The sequence below is a fragment of the Saccopteryx leptura genome, chromosome 9 (genome assembly GCF_036850995.1).
Source record: "Saccopteryx leptura isolate mSacLep1 chromosome 9, mSacLep1_pri_phased_curated, whole genome shotgun sequence".
In the NCBI taxonomy this organism is placed as follows: domain Eukaryota; kingdom Metazoa; phylum Chordata; class Mammalia; order Chiroptera; family Emballonuridae; genus Saccopteryx; species Saccopteryx leptura.
In genome coordinates, this window is record NC_089511.1 from 37,828,228 (window position 1) to 37,851,628 (window position 23,401).

Genomic DNA, 23,401 nt, shown 5'->3' on the forward strand with positions numbered 1-23,401 from the left:
CTACACTCCACACCCGCCCACATTCTGGGAAACTGCTCTTTGCTATCTGTCATTTATAGCTCTGGCCCCACGGTTTGAAAGCTAATGCATCCTTGTTCCCTCTCCTAGGCTTGCTCTTTCCCTGTGTACTATGTCTTTTATTAGCACCAATGTATTTTTTTCTTCTAAGACAAAAATTATTTTTACTAATAAAATGAGAAGCAAAACTTTCACTGATACAGTGTAACCAGGGGATGTAGGGAAAAATTTTCAAAACCTAGTTCAGAGTGTGTGTGTGTGTGTGTGTGTGTGTGTGTGTGTGTGTGTGTGTAGAACACTTAAGATCTCCCCTCTTAGAAAATTTCAAGCATACAATGTGGTATTGTTCACTGTAGTCACCATGCTGTGTGCAACCTCTCTAGAACTTATTCTTCTTGTACCTGAGACTTTGTACCCTTTGACCAACATCTCATTTCCCCCTACCCCTAGTGTCCAGCTATCTGCTGTCTGTTTCTATGAGTTGGACTACTTTAGATTCCACATGGAAGTGAAATTGTGCACCACGAGAATTTTCTACGGCTCTCCAAGGTGTCAGGCACTGTCCTGGGTTCAGGCATACGGAGGTGAACTGGACAGTTGTTGCTGTCCTTACCGAGGTGCCAGTCAGTTCTGCCCTGGAGGTCAGGAGTGGAGGGACCTCCCTGAGAGGTGACTTTACAGTGAAGAATGACTAGGATCTCTCCAGGAGTTAAGGGAAGGGGATGGAGGGCGGCCCGGTGGAGGGAACCCCCTTTGGCCATATCCCCTCTTACCTGACTTTCTAAACCTCTGCCCCAGCCTCTGGAGTTCCACCTCCAATTTTCAGGGAGCAGCTCCTTAGAATATCATTCTAGCTCAAGCTAGACTCCTGGGTTTGTCTGAAGTCTTGTTGACTGATATCTGCCAGGCACAACAGTAATCACCATTTGTATATAGGATCTCATTCAACTCTCCTTCCAACTGTATGAGGGAAGTACTGGAATTTTCCTTATCTTGAAGATGAAACAGTAAAGGCTTAGAGAGATCAAAGTCCTTGTCCCAGGTGACCAAGCTGGTTGGGAGAAGCAGGAATGGTGCTCAGGGAGTCTCCTTTGCAGACATTCCTTAGCCCCCTTGTCCACGCCATGTGCTGATAGGCAGGAGGTAAAGACTTAACTTCCATGGATGGAGGGAGACAATGGCTTCTGTGAGGTCCAGGGTTGGTGGCACCACTCTCTTAGTAGATGAGCACCCTGTCCAAGCCCAACGCTGGGTCAGGCAGTTTATAGGAAGTCACTGGGTCCCTCTATGAATAGAGGGTGTGTTCTACCTTGGCGTTGCCAGTCTGCTTCCTCAAGTTTTCTTTTTATATTGTTGTTTGTGTATAATCAGCCTGCCCTGGGATCCTTTGTGAAAAGCCAGCTAGCCTCGTGTAAGGGTGGTAGGGTGGGTTGGACCTGTCACTAGTATGTGGAGATTTGAGTTTATTGATGGACACAATTTGACAAACCCACTGCTCACTTTAAAATCATCACATTACACATTAATAATGAAAAGAAGCACCTCTCCTCAGGACTCTGTGCTGAAAGATATCGTACTTCCTTCCATTACAACCACACCTAAACATCAACAACTTCTCAGTAGGGTTTTTATTTTTTTATTTATTTATTTATTTATTTATTTTTTTTTCATTTTTCTGAAGCTGGAAACAGGGAGAGACAGTCAGACAGACTCCCGCATGCGCCCGACCAGGATCCACCCGGCACGCCCACCAGGGGCGACGCTCTGCCCACCAGGGGGCAATGCTCTGCCCATCCTGGGCGTCGCCATGTTGCGACCAGAGCCACTCTAGCGCCTGAGGCAGAGGCCACAGAGCCATCCCCAGCGCCCGGGCCATCTTTGCTCCAATGGAACCTTGGCTGCGGGAGGGGAAGAGAGAGACAGAGAGGAAAGTGCAGCGGAGGGGTGGAGAAGCAAATGGGCACTTCTCCTGTGTGCCCTGGCCGGGAATCGAACCCGGGTCCTCCGCACGCTAGGCCGATGCTCTACCGCTGAGCCAACTGGCCAGGGCCCTCAGTAGGGTTTTATGGGTGCCAAAGGAAGTCCACTGGAATACAAATAAGCATCCTGGGTTCGTGAGAAGTGACCACCTGCTTCTCCCCCCCCCCCCCCCCGTGTCCCCTTTCTCTTTCTCTTCTTCTCTCGCAGCCAGTGGCTCAGTTGGTTCAATCGTTGGCCCCAGGCACTGAGGATAGCTCAGTTGATTCAAGCATTGGCCTCAGATGGGGATTGCTGGGTGGACCCAGATGAGGCACATGCAGGAGTCTGTCTATCTTCCTTCCTCTCACTTAAAAAAAAAAGAATATAAATAAGCTACTTGAAGGCAGTGAATGTGTTTGTTTGTCCCTACTCTGTCCCAGGGCCAGAGTAGGGTGTAGCTCCTAGTAGATACCCAAATGGAAGATACAGGTCATGCTAGGCCAGAGGGTTGACCAGTAGCCCGTCTTCTCCACTACTTGTCTAAACCAAGCAGGGGGGCACATGACTACAGGAGCCAGGCTTGCTTCCTCTTCCCTTCAGAGAGAAGACTTAGACTTGAGTTTTCAAGGATAACTTTCAACTACAGAAACATCTGTGCTTTCCCTTTTAATCTTATTTTCTAGCTAAAACTGAGCAAGAGGTTGAAATTATACTGCCACAGTTTTCCAAGGTGACGGCAACAGACTTCTTTCAGAAACTGGTATGTTGAATGCTTATTTCCTGATGACCTCAGGCATAGCTTTCACATGTTGCAATATTGTAAAAGGCTATTTTTAGATATTCTAGATTTTTAAATTAGAGCTTTTCATTAAGATGATTTTATTTAAAATATTTGGCTATTTTACAGAAAATAGTAATTAATTAATGTTCTCCTATGACCTCTGTAACATGTATTATCCCAGAGGGGGTCGTTACATTAGTCTCTGAGCCAGGCTGGGTGAAACCTGCAAGGACAACATCGCAGCGTCTCCTTTAGCTTTCAAACGCCCGATTCAGCCCTCAGCTCCTACAGCTAATGCCACTCTGTTCCGAAGGGCCCTCTGTCGGTATTTTCGGCTAACAAGAGATGGACACCCCCTCGAAGCGTTCACTTCACTGCAGAAGAAGGGGACTTGGGGTTCACCTTGAGAGGAAACTCTCCAGTTCAGGTCCACTTCCTGGATCCTTACTGCTCTGCTGCCGTAAGTGTGTAGCATTCTAGGTGGGGAGCAAAACTCACTGGCATCTTTGCGGGCGGTCAAACTGGTACAACACAAAGAAAGCCGACCAAACAGATTTATCGGGGTGGATAAGTTTAGAGTTCCTTTAGGTTAAAGGCCTGACTTTATGCAAAAGCACTCTCATGGATGCTATGTGCTGAAAAGAGAAAAAGATTCACTTTTGCTTTCTTGAAACAAACTTATGCAAATATCTATTTTATTAATGAACTTGTAAACTGATTCTGAAAATTGGATGAACCGAACATTGACCTTTATTTACATCATACTTTTGTAGCTGGCAGGAGCCAAGGAAGGGGATTATATTGTTTCCATTCAAAACGTGGATTGTAAATGGCTGACAGTGAGTGAGGTTATGAAACTGCTGAAGAGCTTTGGTGAGGACGACATTGAGATGAAGGTCGTGAGCCTCCTGGACTCTGCCTCATCCATGGTGAGCACTCATACCCCTGCAGTAAATAGCGCAGTGCAATGAGGTTGGTGTGAGTCCAGCCCCAGAGGTCTTCTCCTGGCCCTCTTCTACCCACATGTGTAACAGGCTACAGCCGACTGAACTCCTAAGCTTGTTGTCGCTGCAGTGTGCCTGCCTTGGGTCAGAGCACTGCAAGACTTTTATCACTGACCCTGCAGACAAAATTACCAATTGCTTTGTATTTCTAATTATATCCTTTCTAATGACAAAGGTAATACATATTTGTGTTAAAATAATATTCAAATGGTACAGAAGGGCTTGTCATGTGAAAGACCCTCTCCACGTGTCAGAGACAGCATTTGCTGTTCCCCATGAGATCTTGGGAACAGTTTGATACCTGTGCAAGTTCATGTGCACAGGTATATCCTTTTTATCCCCCAAGTGGGAGGATTCATTTCATACATACTTTCACACTTTGTCACATTTTATAATAGGTATACCTTTGACACTACCCTCTGTAACAACATTCATTTACTCATTCAACAAACAGTGATTGAGCATTAGCTGTAAGCCAGGCCCTTCTTAGGTGTTGGAACTACAGCTGGAACTAGACAGATAAGGTCCCTGCCCTCGCAAAGCTGGCACTAAATAAGCAGATAAGTGGTTGTGATTTCGATAAATGCTGTAAAGAAAATAAACATGTCATAATAGAATGACTGAGGGTAGGGAGAGCTCCTCTAGACAGTACTTGCACAGAGACTTGAGTGATGAGGAGGAAACTCTTGTATTTGAAGAAGTACAAGAGGAGCATTCTGGGCCCTGGCCGGTTTGCTCAACTATAGAGCATTGACCCAGCGTATGGAAGTCCTGGGTTCAATTCCCGGTCAGGGCACACAGGAAAGGTGACCATCTGCTTCTCTCCCCCCCCCCCTTCTCTCTCCCTTTCTCTCTCTTCCCCTCCTGCAGCCATGGCTCAGTGATTCAAGCTCATCAACCCTGGGTGCTGAGGATGGCTCCATGGAGCCTCTGCCTCAGGCGTTAAAAATAGCTTGGTTGCCAGTGTCCCCAGATGAACAGAGTATTGGCCCCAGATGGGGTTGCCAGGTGGACCCCAGTTGGGGCACATGCAGGAATCTGTCTCTGCATCTCCCGTACTCTCATTTAAAAAAGAAAAAATAAAGAGCATTTTGGGCAGGGGGACCAACAGGTGCAGAGACCCTGTGGCAGGAAGAAGCTTCTAATAGAGGAATAAAAAGAAGGCCTTTTGACTGGAGCATTGTGATGACAGGAAATGAGGTGGGAGGGAGACAGGGTTTCATTGGCAGCAGTGGGAATTTGGAAGCCATTGAATCTTTTAAGAAGGGGAATGAAATAATAGGATGTTTATTTTAGAAGGATGTCTCAGCCTGAAGGCTGGCCAAGTGGCAGCAGAGTGAGCTGGCTGTGGCAGTCATCAGGCCAGCGATGTCAGGTGTCACTAGGAGGGGTGACAGTGGAGGTGGAGTGAGGTGGATGCAGCTGAGACATAATTGAAGGTAGAGATAATTTGTAGATGATTCATGTAAAAAAATGATGGAAAGAGACGACTCCTCAGTTTTGGGCTTGAACAGCAACATCATTTTTCATGGTGATGGAGAGCAGGAGAGGTGAGGGATGTAGAGGAGAGAGAAAAAAACAGGAGTTATGCTTTGTGCTTCATATGCCATTGGAGATCCAGACATAAATTAAAGTAGGCAGCTGAATATTCAAATCTTATGTTTAAGGGAGAAATCAGAGCTAGAAATAAATATTTGAGAGTCTTCAGCATAGAGATGATACTTACAGCTGAACAGCATTTGCCTGAGACTGCAAACATCTGGAGGCCCGTTAGAAGAGAAGTGGGCGCAAAGGAAATTGCGAAGGCAAGTTCAGAGAAATTGGGATAAAAAGGAGCTTCTGAAGCAAAGGAAGAAGAGCCTGCCCAAGAGAATAGTTGGCTGTGTTGCATGAGTTAAGAGATGGAGAGTGAGGGAGGAGGAGCTGTGTCTATTGTTGGCAGCAAGACAAAAGGGCAAAAGGGGAGATGGCAACAGAATTCAGATTAAAGAAGGTTGGAGAGAATGGATTGTGTGATTTCACTGATAAGAAATGCCCAGAATAGGCAGTTCCATGGAAACAGTGGAAATTCGTGGTTGCCAGGGGTTCGTGCTGGAGCACGAGGGAATGAAGTGCAGGGTTTCTTGGGGAGGGGGTGGAAATGTTCTGAAATTAGGCAGTGGTGGTGGTTACACAACTGTGAATATGCTACACACCACTGAATTGCATGAATATTATGGTATGTGAATTACCATATTTTAATTTTAAAATAAGACAAACAAGTCGAGGGACTGACAGAGCACGTTGGGGGAAGGGACTGTGAGAAACTGTACTTTTAGGGGTAGACTCCATAGAATTGCTGGACAAGTGGTCAAGGGCCCGACCAGAAACAGAAAAAAGAGGTTTGTTCAAAAGGAGAATGAATAAAGACTGGGCTCTGGGCTGAAGGGCTGGAGTATGGCACTGACAGGGAGGGAGGCATGGCTTCACAGAAGGACCCTGCCACAAACAGAGATTGAAAGGCTTATCTTTCAACCCTGTCATCTCTATGAAGAAGGCAATTGGATGTGGTGGTTAAAAGCAAGGATTCTACTCTCAGAAGATTTGAATCCTGGCTTTGCCACCGGCTGTCTGATCTTGGGCAAGTCAGGGAACAGCTCAGTCTCAGGAAAATGGGGTCAACAGTGCCTGACATGGGGTGTGTTTCAGTCCATAGTAGATGGTAGAATAACCATGATGTGTTACTCTTTTCTCCCAGCAAAGACTTTAGGCAATAACATGTGAGCAGCTTTTTTTTTTTATTCTTTTTTTAAAATATATTTTAAAGATTTTTTTTATTTATTCATTATAGAGAGAGGAGAGAGAGAGAGAAAGAGAGAGAGAGAGAGAGAGAGAGAAGGGGAGGAGCAAGAAGCATCAACTCCCATATGTGCCTTGACCAGGCAAGCCCAGGGTTTTGAACCAGCAACCTCAGCATTCCAGGTTGACGCTTTATCCACTGCTCCACCACAGGTCAGACCTGTGAGCAGCTTTTTTAGGAAGCTTTTTTTAAAAATTCATTTTAGAGAGGAGAGAGAATAGAGTATGAGAGAGACAGAGAGAATGAGAGAGAGAGAGAGAGAGAGAGAGAAGGGGGAGGAGCAGGAAGCATCAACTCCCATATATGCCTTGACCAGACAAGTGCAGGGTTTTGAAACGGTGACCTCAGCATCCCAGGTCGACACTTTATCCACTGTGCCACCACAGGTCAGGCCCATTTGAGCAGTTTTTAACTGCTGAGCCTTTTCTTTAAACAAAACAAAATACCTGTAATGAGAATAAAGCCGAGTGTTCTTGCGGAGATGATTACCCACTCCCCTACTCTCTCTGGATTGCAGTGGGGATCCCTGGGGACTCCTACGCTTGGAATCAAAAGACCTGGAATCAGGCCTTGTGTACCATTGACAAGCTGTGTGACCTTTAGCAGGTTAATACCCACCCCTTGGCCTCAGTTTCCTTATCTGAGTAATGTAAACTTTGATTAGGGCTCTGGTTTCAGACTGCTCCAGAAAGCCCTGAGAGTTCCAGAGAGATGCCCTTGGAAGCTGTGAGTCGGGAGCATGCTGGATGAGGACATGAAAAAAGTGAATGGAAGGGAAGACCTGTGAAAGGGAGCAGGGACATTGGAGGGTAGCTGGCGGGAGGGGGGCACGGATGTAGGGAAAAGGAAAGCTTTTCAAAGGAGGTGCTGGTGTGTGTGTAGGTAACCCAGCAAGCTTGTGTGCCGGTGAGAAAGGTCTGGGAGATAGGAGGGCAAGGAGGGAACTCTCGGAGAAGAGAGGGCATGAGATCCAGGTACACAAGAGGGCCTGTTTTGGGGGACAGACGCAATTAAGTAGAAGGCAAGGATATCAGGAGGGCATGTGAAGGGCTGGAGAGAAAGCACGTAGGAGAAAGGGAATGAAGTTACTAGGAAATGGAGGAGTGCCAGGTGATGGGGTGTCCAGTTTAGAGAGGTTTGCGGTCTGCGTTAGAATGTCATGGGAAGCCAGTCAGCTTGGCGAATGTCCTCCAGTGATGTGCAGCTGTTGCAGGCATTAAGTCTACCTTCAGGAGTTTACTGTATTGTATGTAATGAGAACATGTGTGTCCTGTGAAGCATGTGGATTAGTGGCAATTTTATAGAAAGGAGAGGATTACTTCCAAACGAGCCACACTCAAGAGGAGCATTTTATAAAGTGAATACCCTCCTTTATGGCTGCGTCACTCAAATCCCTTGATTTATATTATGAACCATGTACCCAACCACTGAGCTGTCTTGTATGTATACTTATATACATGGCCTCATTTCAATGCCTGGTGTTCGATAAACATTTGGTGAACAAAGCAACCTCAGTGTTAGGCAAACCTTACAAGCAGGTGATAACCCACATGGAAGTGTTTAGAAAACAAATTTCTTCAGATTTTCTATTTGAGTACAACACAATCCTTTAAAAGTTAATAGTTGGGTTTAATAGGCACGGTTTTATTTGGGGAAGATGAGAAAGTTCTGGAGATGGATGGTGCTGATAGTTGCCCCACAGTGTGAATGGATATACCACCACAGGACTGTACCACTTAAATAGGGAAAACAGTTCATGGTGTGCTCACCGTGGATTCTATATTGTCTTTAAAGAGAATGAAGTTGAGCTATACCTAATGCACAGACTGAAATCCAAAATACAGTAAGAAAGCAGGGTGCAGACCAGTCAGTGTGTAGTGTATTCCTTTTAAGGAAAGACAGATGGTAACATATACTTAGGCACATATCATTACCTGCACATATGAACATTGTCTCCAGAAGTATAACAAATCATGTTTAAGTCAGAGGGGCCTGGAGCCAAGGCAGGAGGAACCCCTGCTGTTCACCATATTTTCATATTGTTGAACATGAGTATGTATTACTTCTTCAAATAAACTTTAAAAGTGAGTCTGGTCCTTGGCCTAAATTAGTACTGAGCCTGACCAGGCGGTGGCGCAGTGGATAGAGCGTTGGACTGGGATGCAGAAGGACCCAGGTTCGAGACCCCGAGGTCGCCAGCTTGAGTGCAGACTCATCTGGTTTGAGCAAAGCTCACCAGCTTGGACCCAAGGTCGCTGGCTCCAGCAAGGGATTACTCGATCTGCTGAAGGCCCACGGTCAAGGCACATATGAGGGAGCAATCAATGAACAACTGTGTTGCAACACGCAATGGAAAAACTAATGATTGATGCTTCTCATCTCTCTCCATTCCTGTCTGTCTGTCCCTGTCTATCCCTCTCTCTGACTCACTCTCAGTCTCTGTAAAAAATAAATAAATTAGTACTGAGTATATCCCTTAAAAAGTGTCCTTGTTTTTAAGAACCTGAGTTTCAGAATTACATCAACCTAATTTTAAAGAGGATGCTAACAGTGTAGAATGTGCGTGTCAAACATCGCAGTCATTCACCAGGTATCTTGAGGATTTCTAACACCCTTTTCTTCCTTTTCTTTGTGCAGCATAGTAAATGTGCCACGTACTCAGTGGGAATGCAGAAAACTTACTCCATGATCTGCTTAGCCATAGATGATGATGATAAAACTGATAAAACCAAGAAAATCTCAAAAAAGCTTTCTTTCTTGAGTTGGGGCACCAACAAGAACAGACAGAAGTCGGCCAGCACCTTGTGCCTCCCATCGGTTGGAGTTGCCAGGCCTCAAGTCAAGAAGAAGCTCCCCTCTCCGTTCAGCCTTCTCAACTCGGACAGTTCTTTGTATTAATGTGAGCAAACAAAATCGTTCCGGCCTGAAACATTTCCAGCACCCCGTAGGCCTCCATATTTGTGCCATAATGGGACATTTCTAGCCTCACATTGTTTTCTTACAGTGTAACCTTACAAGGGATATCTTTATGAATGAAAGTAACAAGAACCTCTAGAAATTTGTGGCAAACTTATTCAAGGAATGTTACCATATTGCAACAAGTTATTTATTAAAGTATTATAAATAGAATAGTGATGAAAATATGGCTGTTTTTAATGGCTATAATTATGACTTTTAGTTACTATCAGTTAAATTGGGGTTACCTCTATTGGTCCTATTTATAAGTTTCCAGGCTTGGGTAATAGATCATTCCTTAACCCAGAATCCAGGGGAACCCCAATTAAATCAGGTCAAGGAACTATAAGAATGGATTTAAATTAGTGTTACTAAAAAGTTCCAAAGAGTTGCTTTCTAAGGGGAAATCATTAATCTAAAATGACAAGATTTACTATTTCAGATTGCTATTTCCCGATAAAGTCTAATGTCCAATTTGTCATGACTTATTGGATAAAACAATTTCAGAGTAGGTTTTCTTCTAGTTACATGTCACTCACAAGTTGCTAACACAGCAGCAGTGTTAGATGAAGATCTTGTCTACAAGGTAGATAATATACTGTTTGATACTCAAAACATTTTTCATTTTGTTTTTAAAGTAGAAAGTACATAATTGTATATTTTAAGAGCCTTTAAAATGGGTTGAACTTTATAAGGTAATGGTGTAAATGATTCAAGTTTAAAAGCTCTATTTGATTTTTAAAATGACTTTCTTACCAATTTCTCGTAAGTTGGATGATGCCGTGATTCTATTAAGATTCACTGTGGACATAGTACAAGCTTAAAACTGTATTATTTCATACTGTTGAACATGAGTATGTATTACTTCCTCAAATAAACTTTAAATGTGAGTCTGGTCCTTGGCCTAAATTAGTACTGAGTATATTCCTTAAAAAGTGTTCTTGTTTTTAAGAACCTGTTTCAGAATTACATCAACTTAATTTTAAAGAGGATGCTAACAGTATAGAAAGTGTGTCAAACTTCGCATAGCTTAAAAATATAGCAGAGATCTAATTTTGAGTTTTTTAAATTATTATTTTATTTTATATTTATTTTTTTTTACAGAGTCAGAGAGAGATAGATAGGGACAGAGAGACAGGAATGGAGAGAGATGAGAAGCATCAATCATCAGTTTTCCGTTGTGACACCTTAGTTGTTCATTGATTGCTTTCTCACATGGGCCTTCAGCCAACCGAGTAACCCCTTGATTGAGCCAGCGACCTTGGGTCCAAGCTGGTGAGCTTTGCTCAAACCAGATGAGCCCGTGCTCAAGCTGGCGACCTTGGGGTCTCGAACCTGAATGTTCTGCATCCCAGTCTGATGCTCTATCCACTACGCCACTGCCTGGTCAGGCTAATTTTGAGAGTTAATGAGAATTTAAGATATTCTCTAAGTGCACAATAGCAAAAGAAAAGCAACACCTGTGGAAAAGTGCATCTACTGCTCTTAGGACCATTTTTGTATATTTAAATAAACACATTCATTTCATTTGCCTGAGTTAATGTTTCGGACTTTGGTACTTTAATTCCCTCCTTTCAAATTGTTTCTACCCTAATGCACAAATGATTTTATTGTTTGATTTTTAAAAATTTCTAAGCCTGACCAGACGGTGGTGCAGTAGATAGATCATCAGACTGGGACGCAGAGGACCCAACTTGGAAACCTCGAGGTCGCAGCCTTGAGTACAGGCTTATCTAGCTTGAGCACGGGGTTGCTGGCTTCAGTGTAGGCTTATAGACACGACCCCATGGTCGCTGGCTTGAGCCCAAAGGTCGCTGGCTTGAAGCCCAAGGTTGATGGCTTGAGCAAGGGTCACTCACTCTGCTGTAGCCTCCCAGTCAAGGGACATATGAGAGAGCAATCAATGAACTAAGGTGTGGCAACAAAGAATTAATGCTTCTTGTTTCTCTCCCTTCCTGCCTATCTGTCCCTACCTGTCCCTCTCTGTCTCTTACTAAAAAAAAAGAAAAAAAAATCAAACATTTCACAAAAGAGGACTTTCTTCTCTCTGAATACAGCTGCCCCTGCCATTTTCCTGTGTACCTTCCCATTGTTGGGCTACACATTCACAAACACATTATTTTTCTTCCCACACATACTGGCTTTTTATCTTGAAGTGGGTGCTCTACACTTCAGGCTGTGTTCAGATGAGCCCATGATTATAAACAAACTGTGCAGCTACCACGAATGAAGGGTGGGAGGGAGAACAAAGGCTGTACAATTGGCAGCAGGCCTCAAAGCACAGGTTTAAGAGCAGACCTGGAGAACAGTGGCTCTGCCACCAGGAACAAGGGGTATGTGGTACACAGTGCTTCATTGTAAGTTTGTTCCCTTTAGAAGGTCATATCCACCACCTGAAACTTGATAAGACCTTTCCATGATAGATGCAGGTCAAGGTCACGCAGTCAAATCTGCTCAAAATGGCTTTTTGCTGAATCTGGGAGTCCTTAATCCAAGTGACTCTCAGGAAGATCCCTGCTGGCCCTCTTTCAGGGTAGCAGAATCAGGGCAGCCCCATTGGAGCCTACTAACTTCAGTGCCTGCACCCAGAAAGCAGGGCAGGACAACTGGCATGCTCTACTCAGGCTTCTAGTTGCTGTGAAAGGAAATCTTTCTTCTTGATTCCTAAATGTGAGAAGAAAACAAGATCCTGTAGTTTGTGGTCTAACAGAGAAAACGTAGTAAATGCTGTAAGAGCTGTCACCTGGACCGTGTGAAGAACGCATGGATTTGCTGTGCTACTGATTGTCCAACGACTGGCTCCAGTTCTTGGATGGAAGCATTACTTAGTTGCTGGATACTTGGGAACTTCTGAAGCAGAAGGGGAGCTTTGACTTTCCCAACTCCTGGGATCTGTTGCACAGTGCGAAGTAGGGACGCCTCAGAGATCACAGCCTGTTTCTTCCTGAGAAAGGGGTTCTTACTGGGCTCTTTGGTTTGTTCTTGAACCTGAACCGAAATTAAAGAGTATGTGAGCACCCTATGAAGGCCCAGCAGTTTTCTTAAAAATTTGTTTTGTGGAAATTTTATATTTTCTATTTGGTTCAGCTTGACTTACCGCTACAGGTGTTTTTATATACCATGCATATAACTTTTCATCAACAAAACTATTGAAAGATGAGCCATATGACTACACAAAGGAATAAAAGGCAAAAAAATAAGAACTTGGGTTTCCAGAATGCTTAGGATAAAACCAATGAAAACAGATGTCCCAGGTTTGATTCCCAGTCAGGGCACACAGGAGAAGCGACAATTTGCTTCTTCCCCCTTCCCCCTCTTCCTTCTCTCTCTCTCTCTTTCCCTCCCACAGCCATGGCTCGTTTGGAGCAATTTGGCTTCAGGTGCTGAGGATGGCTCCATGGCCTCGCCTCAGGTTCTAAAATAGCTCTGTTGCCGAGCAATGGAGCAATGGCCCTGGATGGACAGAGCATCACCTGGTAGGGGGCTTGCTGGGTGGATCCCGGTGGTCAGGGCAGATGTGGGAGTCCTGTCACTCTGCCTCCCTGCTTCTCAGTTAAGGAAAAAAAAAATACTCTGAGGAATTCAAATATGTTCCTATGGTCCACTAAGAAGTGTTTCAGTTGTATGAGATTAAATGATGCCTACACTGAAACTGGACCTGCTTGATAGAGTACCTGCAGGGAACTTGCCTATCAAAGGAGAAACCAAGTCTTCAGTTAGTTGTGGTTATAGAAAGGCAGACAATAGCATACACCAAGGGAAGTCAGGAATAGTAAAGCCAGAAATGTGGCAGAGAGCCATGGAGGGAATCTGTGGACAACACAGGACTGCATTTCCAATTTGGTTCTTAACCCCAGAGCACATAAGGGGAGGATCTATCTTATTTTTTTTTAATTTTACTTAACATTTTTTTCCCCATTGATTTGACAGAGAGAGAAGCATCAACTTGTTCCACTTAGTAGTGCACTCATTAGTTGCTTCCCATTTGTGCCCTGACCTGGGATCGAACCTGAGATCTCGGTGTACCAAGAAAATGCTCTATCCAGTGAGGCACCTGGCCAGGGCCGAGGGTGGGTAAGATTTATAATCAACAACACAAGCCCTGGCCAGTTGTACAGTGGAGCGCGCATCCTCCCGGAGCTCTTGGCTTACCGGTTCCACCCAGGGTCGCCTGGCTCCATCCTGAGGGTACTTGCTCTACCTGGAGACCCCCAGTTTGAGCCCCAGTCAGGGAACATATAAGGCCCAATTAACTGGTGCACAGCTAAGTGGAACAATGAGTTGATGCCTCTCTCTTTCTCCCTTCCTTTCTCAAATTATAAATAAAATCAGTAACAAAAACTGATGCTGAAGCCCTACTCCCACATTCTGACTTTTAATTGGTGTGAGGTAAGTAAGGCTCATGTATCGCTCTTTTGAAAAGTTTCCCCACAAAATTCTGGTGTACGTCATGTTAAATAATCTTGTAGTTTAAAAACAACAGAAACTCACACACAGAAAGTTGACGCTTAAAATATACATGGGGAGCCCTGGCCGGTTGGCTCAGCGGTAGAGCGTCGGCCTGGCGTGCAGGGCACCCGGGTTCGATTCCCGGCCAGGGCACATAGGAGAAGCGCCCATTTGCTTCTCCACCCCCACCCCCCTCCTCTGTCTCTCTCTTCCCCTCCCGCAGCCGAGGCTCCATTGGAGCAAAGATGGCCCGGGCGCTGGGGATGGCTCCTTGGCCTCTGCCCCAGGCGCTAGAGAGGCTCTGGTCGCGACAGAGCGACCCCCCAGAGGGGCAGAGCATCGCCCCCTGGTGGGCGTGCTGGGTGGATCCCGGTCAGGCGCATGCGGGAGTCTGTCTGACTGTCTCTCCCCATTTCCAGCTTCAGAAAAATACAAAAAAAACAAAAACAAAAAAACATGGGGATGAGGTAAAGCAGTTGCTAGCTGACATTTTCACCAGCATCAATACAGAATAATCTGTGACGGAGTCCTCACAGCCTGGAAGTCTCCAACTTGTTCACTTTGTTATACAGTTGCCTAGAATGGCTGTCAAGCTAGGCTGGTTGCAAAGGCAAGTTCTGAACTTAAAATCCTCAACAATGTCTTATAAACCAACACCGAATGATTAGATTGGAATGATGGACTCAGGAAGAAACCATAGCAAGCAAAGGCAGCTGCTAAAAGATCCATGAAGGTCAGTTGAGAGTCCTTAAGACAGAGCTATTGTGGAAACTAGGAATCAGTACTTACTAACTGGATAATGAGGCAGGATGCTTCCACCTGGCTGGCCACTGGTAGCAACACCATCCCAAGGTCCAGCACAGTAAACTTCTGTATGGCTGAGAAGTACTGTTCACTTGTCTGTGTTTTTTCAACTACTATAATTCCTTGAAGATTCTTGGACTTCAAAAAGAAATAAAACAACAGTGAGCCCTTTTGTAACAAAATTCAAGTTTAAGAAAGCTATCATCCGCCTGACCTGTGGTGGCGCAGTGGATAAAGCGACAACCTGGAAACGCTGAGGTTGCTGGTTCAAAACCCTGGGCTTGCCTGGTCAAGGCACATATGGGAGTTGATGCTTCCTGCTCCTCCCCCCTTCTCTCTCTCTCTCTCCCCTCTCTATAATGAATAAATAAAATCTTTAAAAAAAAAAAATTTAAAAAAAAAAAAAGAAAGCTATCATCCTGCCTGACTAGGCAGTGGAGCAGTGGATAGAGCATCAGACTGGGGCGCGGAGGACCCAGGTTGGAAACCCTGAGGTCGTCGGCTTGAGCGCGGGTTCATCTGGTTTGAGCAAGGGGTCACTCTGTCTGGTGTAGCCCCCCCCCCCCCCGCAAGGCACATATGAGAAAGCAATCAATGAACAACTATGGTGCCCAAACGAAGAACTGATGCTTCTCATCTCTCTTCCTTCCTGTCTGTCCCTCTCTGTTGTCTGTCTCTGTCTCTATCATACACACACACACACACACACACACACACACACACACAGAAAGCTATCGTTCCAAGAGTGCTTGGAATGGCTAAAGGTTTTATAGAAATTATTCCAAACATAACAGGGAGGAGAAATAGAAGACAGTTTTCAGTGTCAGTTTCTTCAATTCAGTACTCACATTTCTAACGCGAACAAGCCTCTTTCGGTAGCTATTTCCTGCCACCAAATCAGCTTCCTTGATATAAAGAATGCAGGATCTGACAGACAAGTAAAAATCTACCGGTGCCAGGCCATCCTCAAAAACAACTGTAATTTTCCCTTAAAATGCAGACAAGAAAATAAGCTACGTGAGCTCTAGATGAAAAGGCAGCAATTAGTAAAACGTTTTTTTAAAGGGGGGTGAGTTAGAAGAGGGTTATGCAGAGGGCAGCCCACTGACCTTGCATGCCCTGTGCCAGCTGCGACCCACGCCATTTCTCATCGGCAATAATGTGCCCAAAAGGCACGTGCACAGGGCCTGCGCCATCAGGGGGGTTCCTTTCCATGGTGGCCTAGATCTGCAGAGGGAAATGCAAGGCGGCATTTGAGCAAGCTGTTCTTCCTGCACGCGGCCCAACATTCCACTCGAAGCCGGGCTTCTTGGCAGGAGCCAGTCTGCAGTGTCCTCTAAAAGTCTGAATTATTTACCAAAGTCTAAGAGTCAGGAAATTTAGTCCCCTCATTTTCGTCACCTACCGGTTCCACCCCGCAGCTCCTCAGTCAAGTGCTTTGTCTTGCCCGCTCTCCGCCTCCCAGAACGTCAGATAGGCTACGGCGTTAGAGATCGACATCTCCTCTAGCCAATAAAAGAAGGGACAGCGCACACAATTTCCGCACGGGAGAAGATTTAAATGAGAACGGCTGGTTGCCAAGAGCGACGGGTCTGCAGTATCCTTGGCTCTAATTGGCCAGTGAGAAAGCAGAGCCAGCAGCAGGCGTGGTTGTTGTGGAGTTCCCCTGAATAGAAAAAGCGTCTGGGGATAGGCCAGCTGCCGGGGCCAGGTTTTAGGGAGCGGTCCTGGACTCTGAGATTTGATTGTCCATTTAGACCTGGTGTGACCGCACTCGGCAGCAAAGATGCCCCTGGGGTTTCAGAGAGGCCGCAAGAGCCACTTTGTAAGTAGATTCTCGCCCGGCTTGCGTCCTGGCCTAGGAGGGGACTAGGAGTTAAGGGAGGAGGGTTTGGGACTTGGCCTGAGATCGAGGCAAAGTAAGTGGTTTTCCATTTGGAAAGCCCTGATTTTTCGTGTTCTAAATTATTCTTTATCCCTGGATCAGCCTCAGTCGGACAGGAATCGCCCAGTCTCCTCAACATTCACTCCGGTGTCGGGGAGTTAACTCCTTCCCGGCACAGACCTTCCCTACTGCTGGGTGTCCCTGTTGGAGAGTCATTTTGATTCCTCCCTGCCACCCACCACGGATACCCCATAAGCAAGTTCCATAGATTCTTCTACCCAACAAATACATCTGGCAGCTGTTCCCGTCCCCGTCCTGTCCTCCAGCATTTACCTAGACTTAAAGCAGCAGCTCCTCACTATTTCTATGCCTTTTCTTTCTTTCTTTCTTTCTTTCTTTCTTTCTTTTTTGTTTTGTTTTGTACTTACTTCCTTTAGAATCCTAATTCCAACAAACCCCCTACAACCATTCTATTGACCTTACCAGTGTTCTTACTGCTCTGGTTTCCAGCCCTGATTTCTAATTTAACAGTCTGTTATTATAATCACTCTCCATAGACACCCTCAACTCCTGTATTGCTGTCTTCCTTGTCCACACTTGACTGTCGAAACTCCAAACCTACTTATACCCAGTTCTCCATAAACGTAATACTGGAAGTGCAGAGAAAGCATTTTGATAAGGGAGTTCCTGAGCTCTGGTTAAACCGAGGTTAGCAAGCATGTCTGACTTCTTGGCTCTCTGTTCTCAGCCCCATCACAACCACCTGCGGCATTTTAGACAGGGGATGTTGAGAAGCAGTGAAGACATACCTGAAACATATCCTTGCACTGCAATTTTGCTAACTCAGCATGACATTATTGAGTTCCTACTCTGCTTCAGATACCCACAGTTGATTGACAGCCTATGGCCACATTGTCCAAAGGATAGACAAACCCATTAAGTAATTCAACACAAAATGGCAAGGCAAAAAATTACTGGTAAGACCCATACTAAGGAAGAGGCAGCAAAGTCAGTCTGGAGAATTGACCTAGGCTGGGGGAAAGGAGATTGGGTAGATAAGGAAAGAGAATTCCATTAGTGGTGGGAGGGCAGGAAAACATCATATATAAAGGCCTGAAAAAGAAGGTATTATTTGCTGTGCGGAAAATGGAAGGCAATTCTGAGAGCTAAGCATAGAGTATATGTGTAGGGATGAGGACTGGGTTCATTGTAGGTACCAACAGATAGCAGCTTAACAGCCACACTAGATTTATCTGTCATCAGGAGAGTGGGGCTGCCCCTGAGGTTTTTCACGCTAGGTTGAGATAGGTTCATCCTGTGTTTTATTTTATTTATTTATTTATTTATTAAATGAGAAGAGGGGAGATAACGGAGCCCAGCAACACCCGTCTGGGGCCAAAGCTCTGCCCATCTGGGGCCACTGGCAATTGAGCGAGAGAGAGAGGGAGAGAGAGGAGGGGTAGAGGGGAGAAGCAGATGGTCACCTTTCCTCTGTGCCCTGACCGAGAATTGAACTCGGTACTTCCACATGCCAGGTCCACGCTCTACTGCTGAGACAACCAGCTAGGGCCTCATCATCCTGTGTTTTAGAGGCTCACAGTTCGGAAATAATTATAGTGATATCATGAGAAATGCTCAGCATACTCTTAGAATTTCACTTTACCAGAAAAACAAAGCACCTGACCAGGCAGTGACACAGTGGATAGAACGTCGGTTTTGAACCTTGAGGTCACCGGCTTGAACACTGGGTCACTGGCTTGAGCATGGGATCATGGACATGACCCCATGGTCCCTGGCTTGAGCCTAGAGGTTGCTGGCTTGGCTGTATCGTCCCTCAGTCAAGGCACATATGAGAAAGCAATCAGTGAACAATTAAGGTGCTGCAACAAAGAATTGAAGCTTCTCATCTCCCTCTCTTTCTGTCTGTCTGTTCCTCTCTCTGTCTCCCATTAAAAAAAAAAAAAGCACAAAACTAATGAGGCCTTTTTGGAGGACCTACCAGATGCCAGCCCCTAGGAATTCAAAGATAAAGAAAACCTTTATTTTCTCTTTGAGCATCTCCCATGTGTGGGGAAGGGAGGTAGGAGATGGGGGAGAAGGCAGACATTAAACTGTAATGCAGGATGGTAGGTGCTACACAGAGAGATAAACAGAAGAGAGAGATACAGCAGACACTGCCCTGGAATGCCTGCTTTGGGATTGGGCATGCGAGTGAAATTGGGGGGCCAGGGGTGGGCGCTGCAGGAGACATTTGGGAGGTCTATTCATTCCTCACTCCTGAAAGATGCCCAAAACCCTGGCTCTTCCCCTCGGTTGTACCTCCCGTGTCTTCCTAGACCTTATACCTACTACAGCCTCGTTAGTCTTTCCAGGGGCTAACTCTAGTTGGTGCTCCTCACTGGGCCACAGGATCGCCTTAGTCTGGTATCAAAACTCTTAAATGGAAACAATCCCCATTCTAACCCCCAGCCTATTGGTCAGCCTCTCCCTCTCGATCGATGCTTCTGTATTACAGCAAACTGGGTACTTGTTATCTGCAGAGCACTGCCACTCCTGTCTTGCTTCATTCCTTTGTTCCTGCTGGTCCCTCTTCCTAGAATGCTTTTCTTCTTATCTCCCAAATGTGAGAGCGGTGGCCATCTTAAAAGACCTAGTCTAAATGCCTCTGTGGTTTTCTTCAAGGGGCAGGAGGTCCCCTTGCTGGCCCCCAGACCCGAGGGCCTCCTTCCCTCCATGATCCACCTCAGCACTTCGTCTTTACCTCTCCCTTGGCACATTCATAATTCTATGTTATATAATAAGTATTTGGGTATTTTTCTTCTGTCCTCTCCCTCCTGAAGGAGGAGGACATGGTTTCTTCATTGCTGTCGTGGTGTTTTGCCCCTAGTAGGTGTGAATGAATGGCCAGTGCACAGAAAGTGACTGGAGTATACTCTGAAACTTCTGAGAGACTGCCAGTTGCCTAAAGCAGGATTCCCCTACTTGCAATGTGGGTAGGAACTAGTTTTTGTTATTCTGCATCATCAAAACTACCTTATATAGGCCTGACCTGTGGTGGCGCAGTGGATAAAGTGTCGACCTGGAAATGCTGAGGTCGCCAGTTCAAAACCCTGGGCTTGCCTGGTCAAGGCACATATGGGAGTTGATGCTTCCAGCTCCTCCCCCCTTCTCTCTCTCTCTCTGTCTCTCTCTCCTCTCTGTCTCTCTCTCCCTCTCTCTCTCCTCTCTAAAAATGAATAAATAAAAAACAAACAAACAAACAAAAAAAAACACCTATAAATTGCCCTGGCCGGATAGCTCAGTTGGTTAGAGCATCATCCCACAGCGCAGAGGCTGCTGGTTTGATCCCCGGTCAGGGCACGTACAGGAACAGATGTTCTTGTCTCTCTCCTGCTCTTTCCCATCCCCTCTCTAAAAATCAATTAAAAAAATAAAACCTACCTAGACTCTTTAATAAGTACCGACAGGTGTTGGGCAATGGGCTTAATGGATTGGTAAAGACAAGAGAGTTGCCTGCTCTCAGGAAGCTTCTGTTCTGCAGGGGGTTGGCGAGTGAGTAGGGTCACTGGAAGCAGTGTGTTAGACAAGTGGAGGTGCTAGTCAGGGACTCTGGAGGTCAAGGAAGCTGCTCTGAGGAGGGAAGGGTGAGAGGGCCCCACTATGGGCAACTGTAATGGGCTCCTTGGGTGGGCATGCTTGCCTGCCACATGGGGATTGGAGATAGCAAGGCGAGGAGTGGGCCTCCTGGTGGGGCTAGATCCCTGGATGACCAGTGCAAGCGTCCCTTCTCAGGCCCAAGGAGGGGTGGTGGCAGGATCTTGGCGATTTCATAAAACTGTTCTGGGTTTTATTTGTGCAGCCACACATCATCCATGGCTTTCTACCTGCAGCTAGCATCGCCCCGAAGCCAGCTGTGCCCCGCACACCTCCGCCCCGCAGCCCCAACCCGTCCCCAGAGAGACCAAGGTGAGTCTCAAGTGAGCAGGCACCGACCTCACCCCTGTGCTCAGCCGCCAAGTAGTGGGGTCTAGCATGGTTTGAACTGGGAAGAAGATTACAAGTAGGGTGATTAGAATCATGTCCTTTGAAATATTTATCATGGTTCTATAATTTAATATGATTTTTTTTTTTTTATATTTTTCTGAAGCTGGAAACGGGGAGGCAGTCAGACAGACTCCCGCATGCGCCCTACCGGGATCCACCTGGCACGCCCACCAGGGGGCGATGCTCTGCCCATCTGGGGCATCGCTCTGTCCCGACCAGAGCCACTGTAGCGCCTGGGGCAGAGGCCAAGGAGCCATCCCCAGCGCCCGGGCCATCTTTTGCTCCAATGGAGCTTGGCTGCATGAGGGGAAGAGAGAGACAGAGAGGAAGGAGAGGAGGAGGGTTGGAAGGAGAGGGGGAGGGTTGGAGAGGCAGATGGGCGCCTCTCCTGTGTGCCGTGGCCGGGAATCGAACCTGGGACTTCCGCACGCCAGGCCGACGCTCTACCACTGAGCCAACCAGCCAGGGCCTAATTTAATATGATTTTTATGCAGGATAATGGTTTATTGCTGTCAGGTATAGACTTCTCACATTTTGTAATTGAATGCATTTAGTATTCTTCAAAACATAAAAGCCCGAGTATTTTGGTTGATGGTGTGTTAAAAGGAATTTGAATTGTGTGCATAATTTTCTCTTTAAACATAAGTCTGTCTTTCAAAAGAACTGCTTTATGGGAAGGGAGGAGAAGTGGGTTTACTTCCCAGGGGCTGGGCTTTGCCCGTCCTCCAGTGCTCCTAACCATCAGATAGATACGTAAGACCCCGGTCTGTGCGCTCCAAGATTTCAGACAGAGGAGAATTTTAGACAATTTTTTTTATCCATAAGATACCTGGATACATAGCTTGACTATTAACAATGAGAAGATTTCATTCAAGGGCAGCCCTTCTTTTTAGTGTTCTTTGAAACTAGAATATTGTATGCCTTCTGATGAAAAAGAAATAACACACCACTGAGATATTTTTAAGTGTTTGTTTTCTCCTTTAGTACAATCTTGATAACAAGAATAGGCATTTATTAGCATTTACTCTGTGCCAAAGGCTGCGGTAAGTGCTCTGAAAGCATCATTTCATTTCACCGTCTCAGTGGCGCAGTGAGAGAGCTCCTGTTGGCCTCTCTCCTTCGAGCCGGGTTCAGCCTTGGCCTGCAGCCTCACAGCTGCGAGCGCGGCGGCGCTGCAGTGTACTTGCGGGTCTGCCAGCTCTTCAGTGTTTGTGTGAACAGCCATTAGTGTCATTAGAACTTTAGTGTTTATGTAGCAGCAGCAATAGTGAGAGGATTTGCTTTACTTTCCATGATAAAGCAGAAAGAAAAAGAACACGTGTCCTATCGTGGCAAGCATGCTATAGACTTGTTAGAAAATTTTTATAGTCTTCAATCTTTATAAACCCAATATAACCAACATGGCAGTAGCAAATGTGGCATACTTCTAGATTTTTTAAATTTTTTTTAAAAAACAACATTGGCCTGGTCTGTGGTGGCTCAGTGGATAGAGCGCTGACCTACCTGGAACGCTATGCTGAGGTTGCCAGTTCGAAACCCTGGGCTTGTCTGGTCAAGGCACATACGAGAGGCAACCAGTGAACAGCCAGAGTGAAGCAACTACTTCTTGTCTCCTGCCCCTTCCTCTCTCTGTAAGATCAATAAGTAAAATCCTTTTTTAAAATTTGAAGTTAATCTTTGATATCATTCCACTTTATGTGCAGTGTAATAGTATAAGAATCTTATAGCTATTTACCTCTGTTGTCAAGCTTCCTTCCCATCCTTCTTATTACTTTATACATTTTAATTCTATATGTTACAGACCATGTAATATATTACTATTTTTGGTTTAGAGAGTTCTTTATCTTTTTAAAAGTTTTTAAGGTATAATGGACTACAATAAAGTACATATTTAAAATTGATAATTTGTAAATTTGGGCGTATGTTTACACCTATGACACCATCACCACAGTCAAGACAATAAATATATCCGTCATCCTCTGAAGTTTCCTCATACCCCTCTCTTTCACCTCCCATTCCCCTGCCCAACCCACCCTCACCCCATTCCCAGGCAACCACTGATCTGCCTTCTCTCACTAGAGGCTAGTCTGCATTTTCTAGACTTTTATATAAACAATTATGCAAACTAATGAAGCTGGCCTCTTTCACTCAGTACAATTATTTTGACATTCATCCATATTATTGTGAAACACAGTAATGTGTCCTTTTTATTGAATGTGTCCATTATATAAATATGTCACAATTTGTTTATCCCCTCACCTATTGATGAATATTTGGGTTGTTTCCAGTTTGGGGCTACTAGAAATAAAGTTGCTATGAATAGTTTTTAAAGGGTTTTTTTTTTGTTGTTGTTTTTTTTGTATTTTTCTGAAGCTGGAAACAGGGAGAGACAGTCAGACAGACTCCCGCATGCGCCCGACCGAGATCCACCCGGCACGCCCACCAGGGAGCAACGCTCTGCCCACCAGGGGACGATGCTCTGCCCCTCCGGGGTGTCGCTCTGTCACGACCAGAGCCACTCTAGCGCCTGGGGCAGAGGCCAAGGAGCCATCCCCAGCGCCCGGGCCATCCTTGCTCCAATGGAGCCTCGGCTGCGGGAGGGGAAGAGAGAGACAGAGAGGAAGGAGAGGGGGAGGGGTGGAGAAGCAGATGGGCGCTTCTCC

The 23,401-nt window shown here is 45.7% G+C and overlaps 3 protein-coding genes across 10 annotated transcripts in view; 2 read left to right on the forward strand and 1 right to left on the reverse strand.

Moving 5' to 3' along the window:
- RHPN2 (rhophilin Rho GTPase binding protein 2) overlaps nt 1-10,446 on the forward strand; it is a 59,836-nt gene extending 49,390 nt beyond the window's left edge. For both annotated transcript variants that reach the window (XM_066349046.1, XM_066349045.1), the window contains exons 12-15: nt 2,661-2,737; nt 3,072-3,218; nt 3,532-3,687; nt 9,239-10,446. In XM_066349046.1, the coding sequence (XP_066205143.1) occupies nt 2,661-2,737; nt 3,072-3,218; nt 3,532-3,687; nt 9,239-9,499 (641 nt within the window). In that variant the 3' untranslated portion in view covers nt 9,500-10,446. The remainder of the gene's footprint in view (nt 1-2,660; nt 2,738-3,071; nt 3,219-3,531; nt 3,688-9,238) is intronic.
- Nucleotides 10,447-10,673: 227 nt separating this feature from the next.
- On the reverse strand, nt 10,674-16,351 carry FAAP24 (FA core complex associated protein 24). Of its 3 annotated transcripts, none has more exons than XM_066349679.1 (6): nt 16,215-16,351; nt 15,919-16,036; nt 15,658-15,797; nt 14,795-14,947; nt 12,300-12,544; nt 10,674-12,220 (listed from the first exon to the last, which is right to left on the reverse strand). In XM_066349679.1, exons 2-6 carry the CDS (start codon nt 16,022-16,024, stop codon nt 12,085-12,087), a joined length of 780 nt encoding a protein of 259 aa, XP_066205776.1. In that variant the 5' UTR covers nt 16,025-16,036; nt 16,215-16,351; the 3' UTR covers nt 10,674-12,084. The 3 variants fall into 3 exon arrangements, with proteins under 3 accessions (XP_066205776.1, XP_066205777.1, XP_066205778.1); XM_066349680.1 differs by having other exon boundaries at nt 16,167-16,215; XM_066349681.1 differs by having other exon boundaries at nt 12,094-12,544.
- Nucleotides 16,352-16,498: 147 nt separating this feature from the next.
- CEP89 (centrosomal protein 89) overlaps nt 16,499-23,401 on the forward strand; it is an 86,082-nt gene continuing 79,179 nt past the window's right edge. For 4 of the 5 annotated variants that reach the window (XM_066349664.1, XM_066349666.1, XM_066349665.1 and 1 more), the window contains exons 1-2: nt 16,499-16,634; nt 20,554-20,660. In XM_066349664.1, the coding sequence (XP_066205761.1) occupies nt 16,596-16,634; nt 20,554-20,660 (146 nt within the window). In that variant the 5' untranslated portion in view covers nt 16,499-16,595. Of the gene's footprint in view, nt 16,635-20,553; nt 20,672-23,401 lie in introns of all 5 variants that reach the window. The other variant, XM_066349669.1, reaches the window with a different exon arrangement.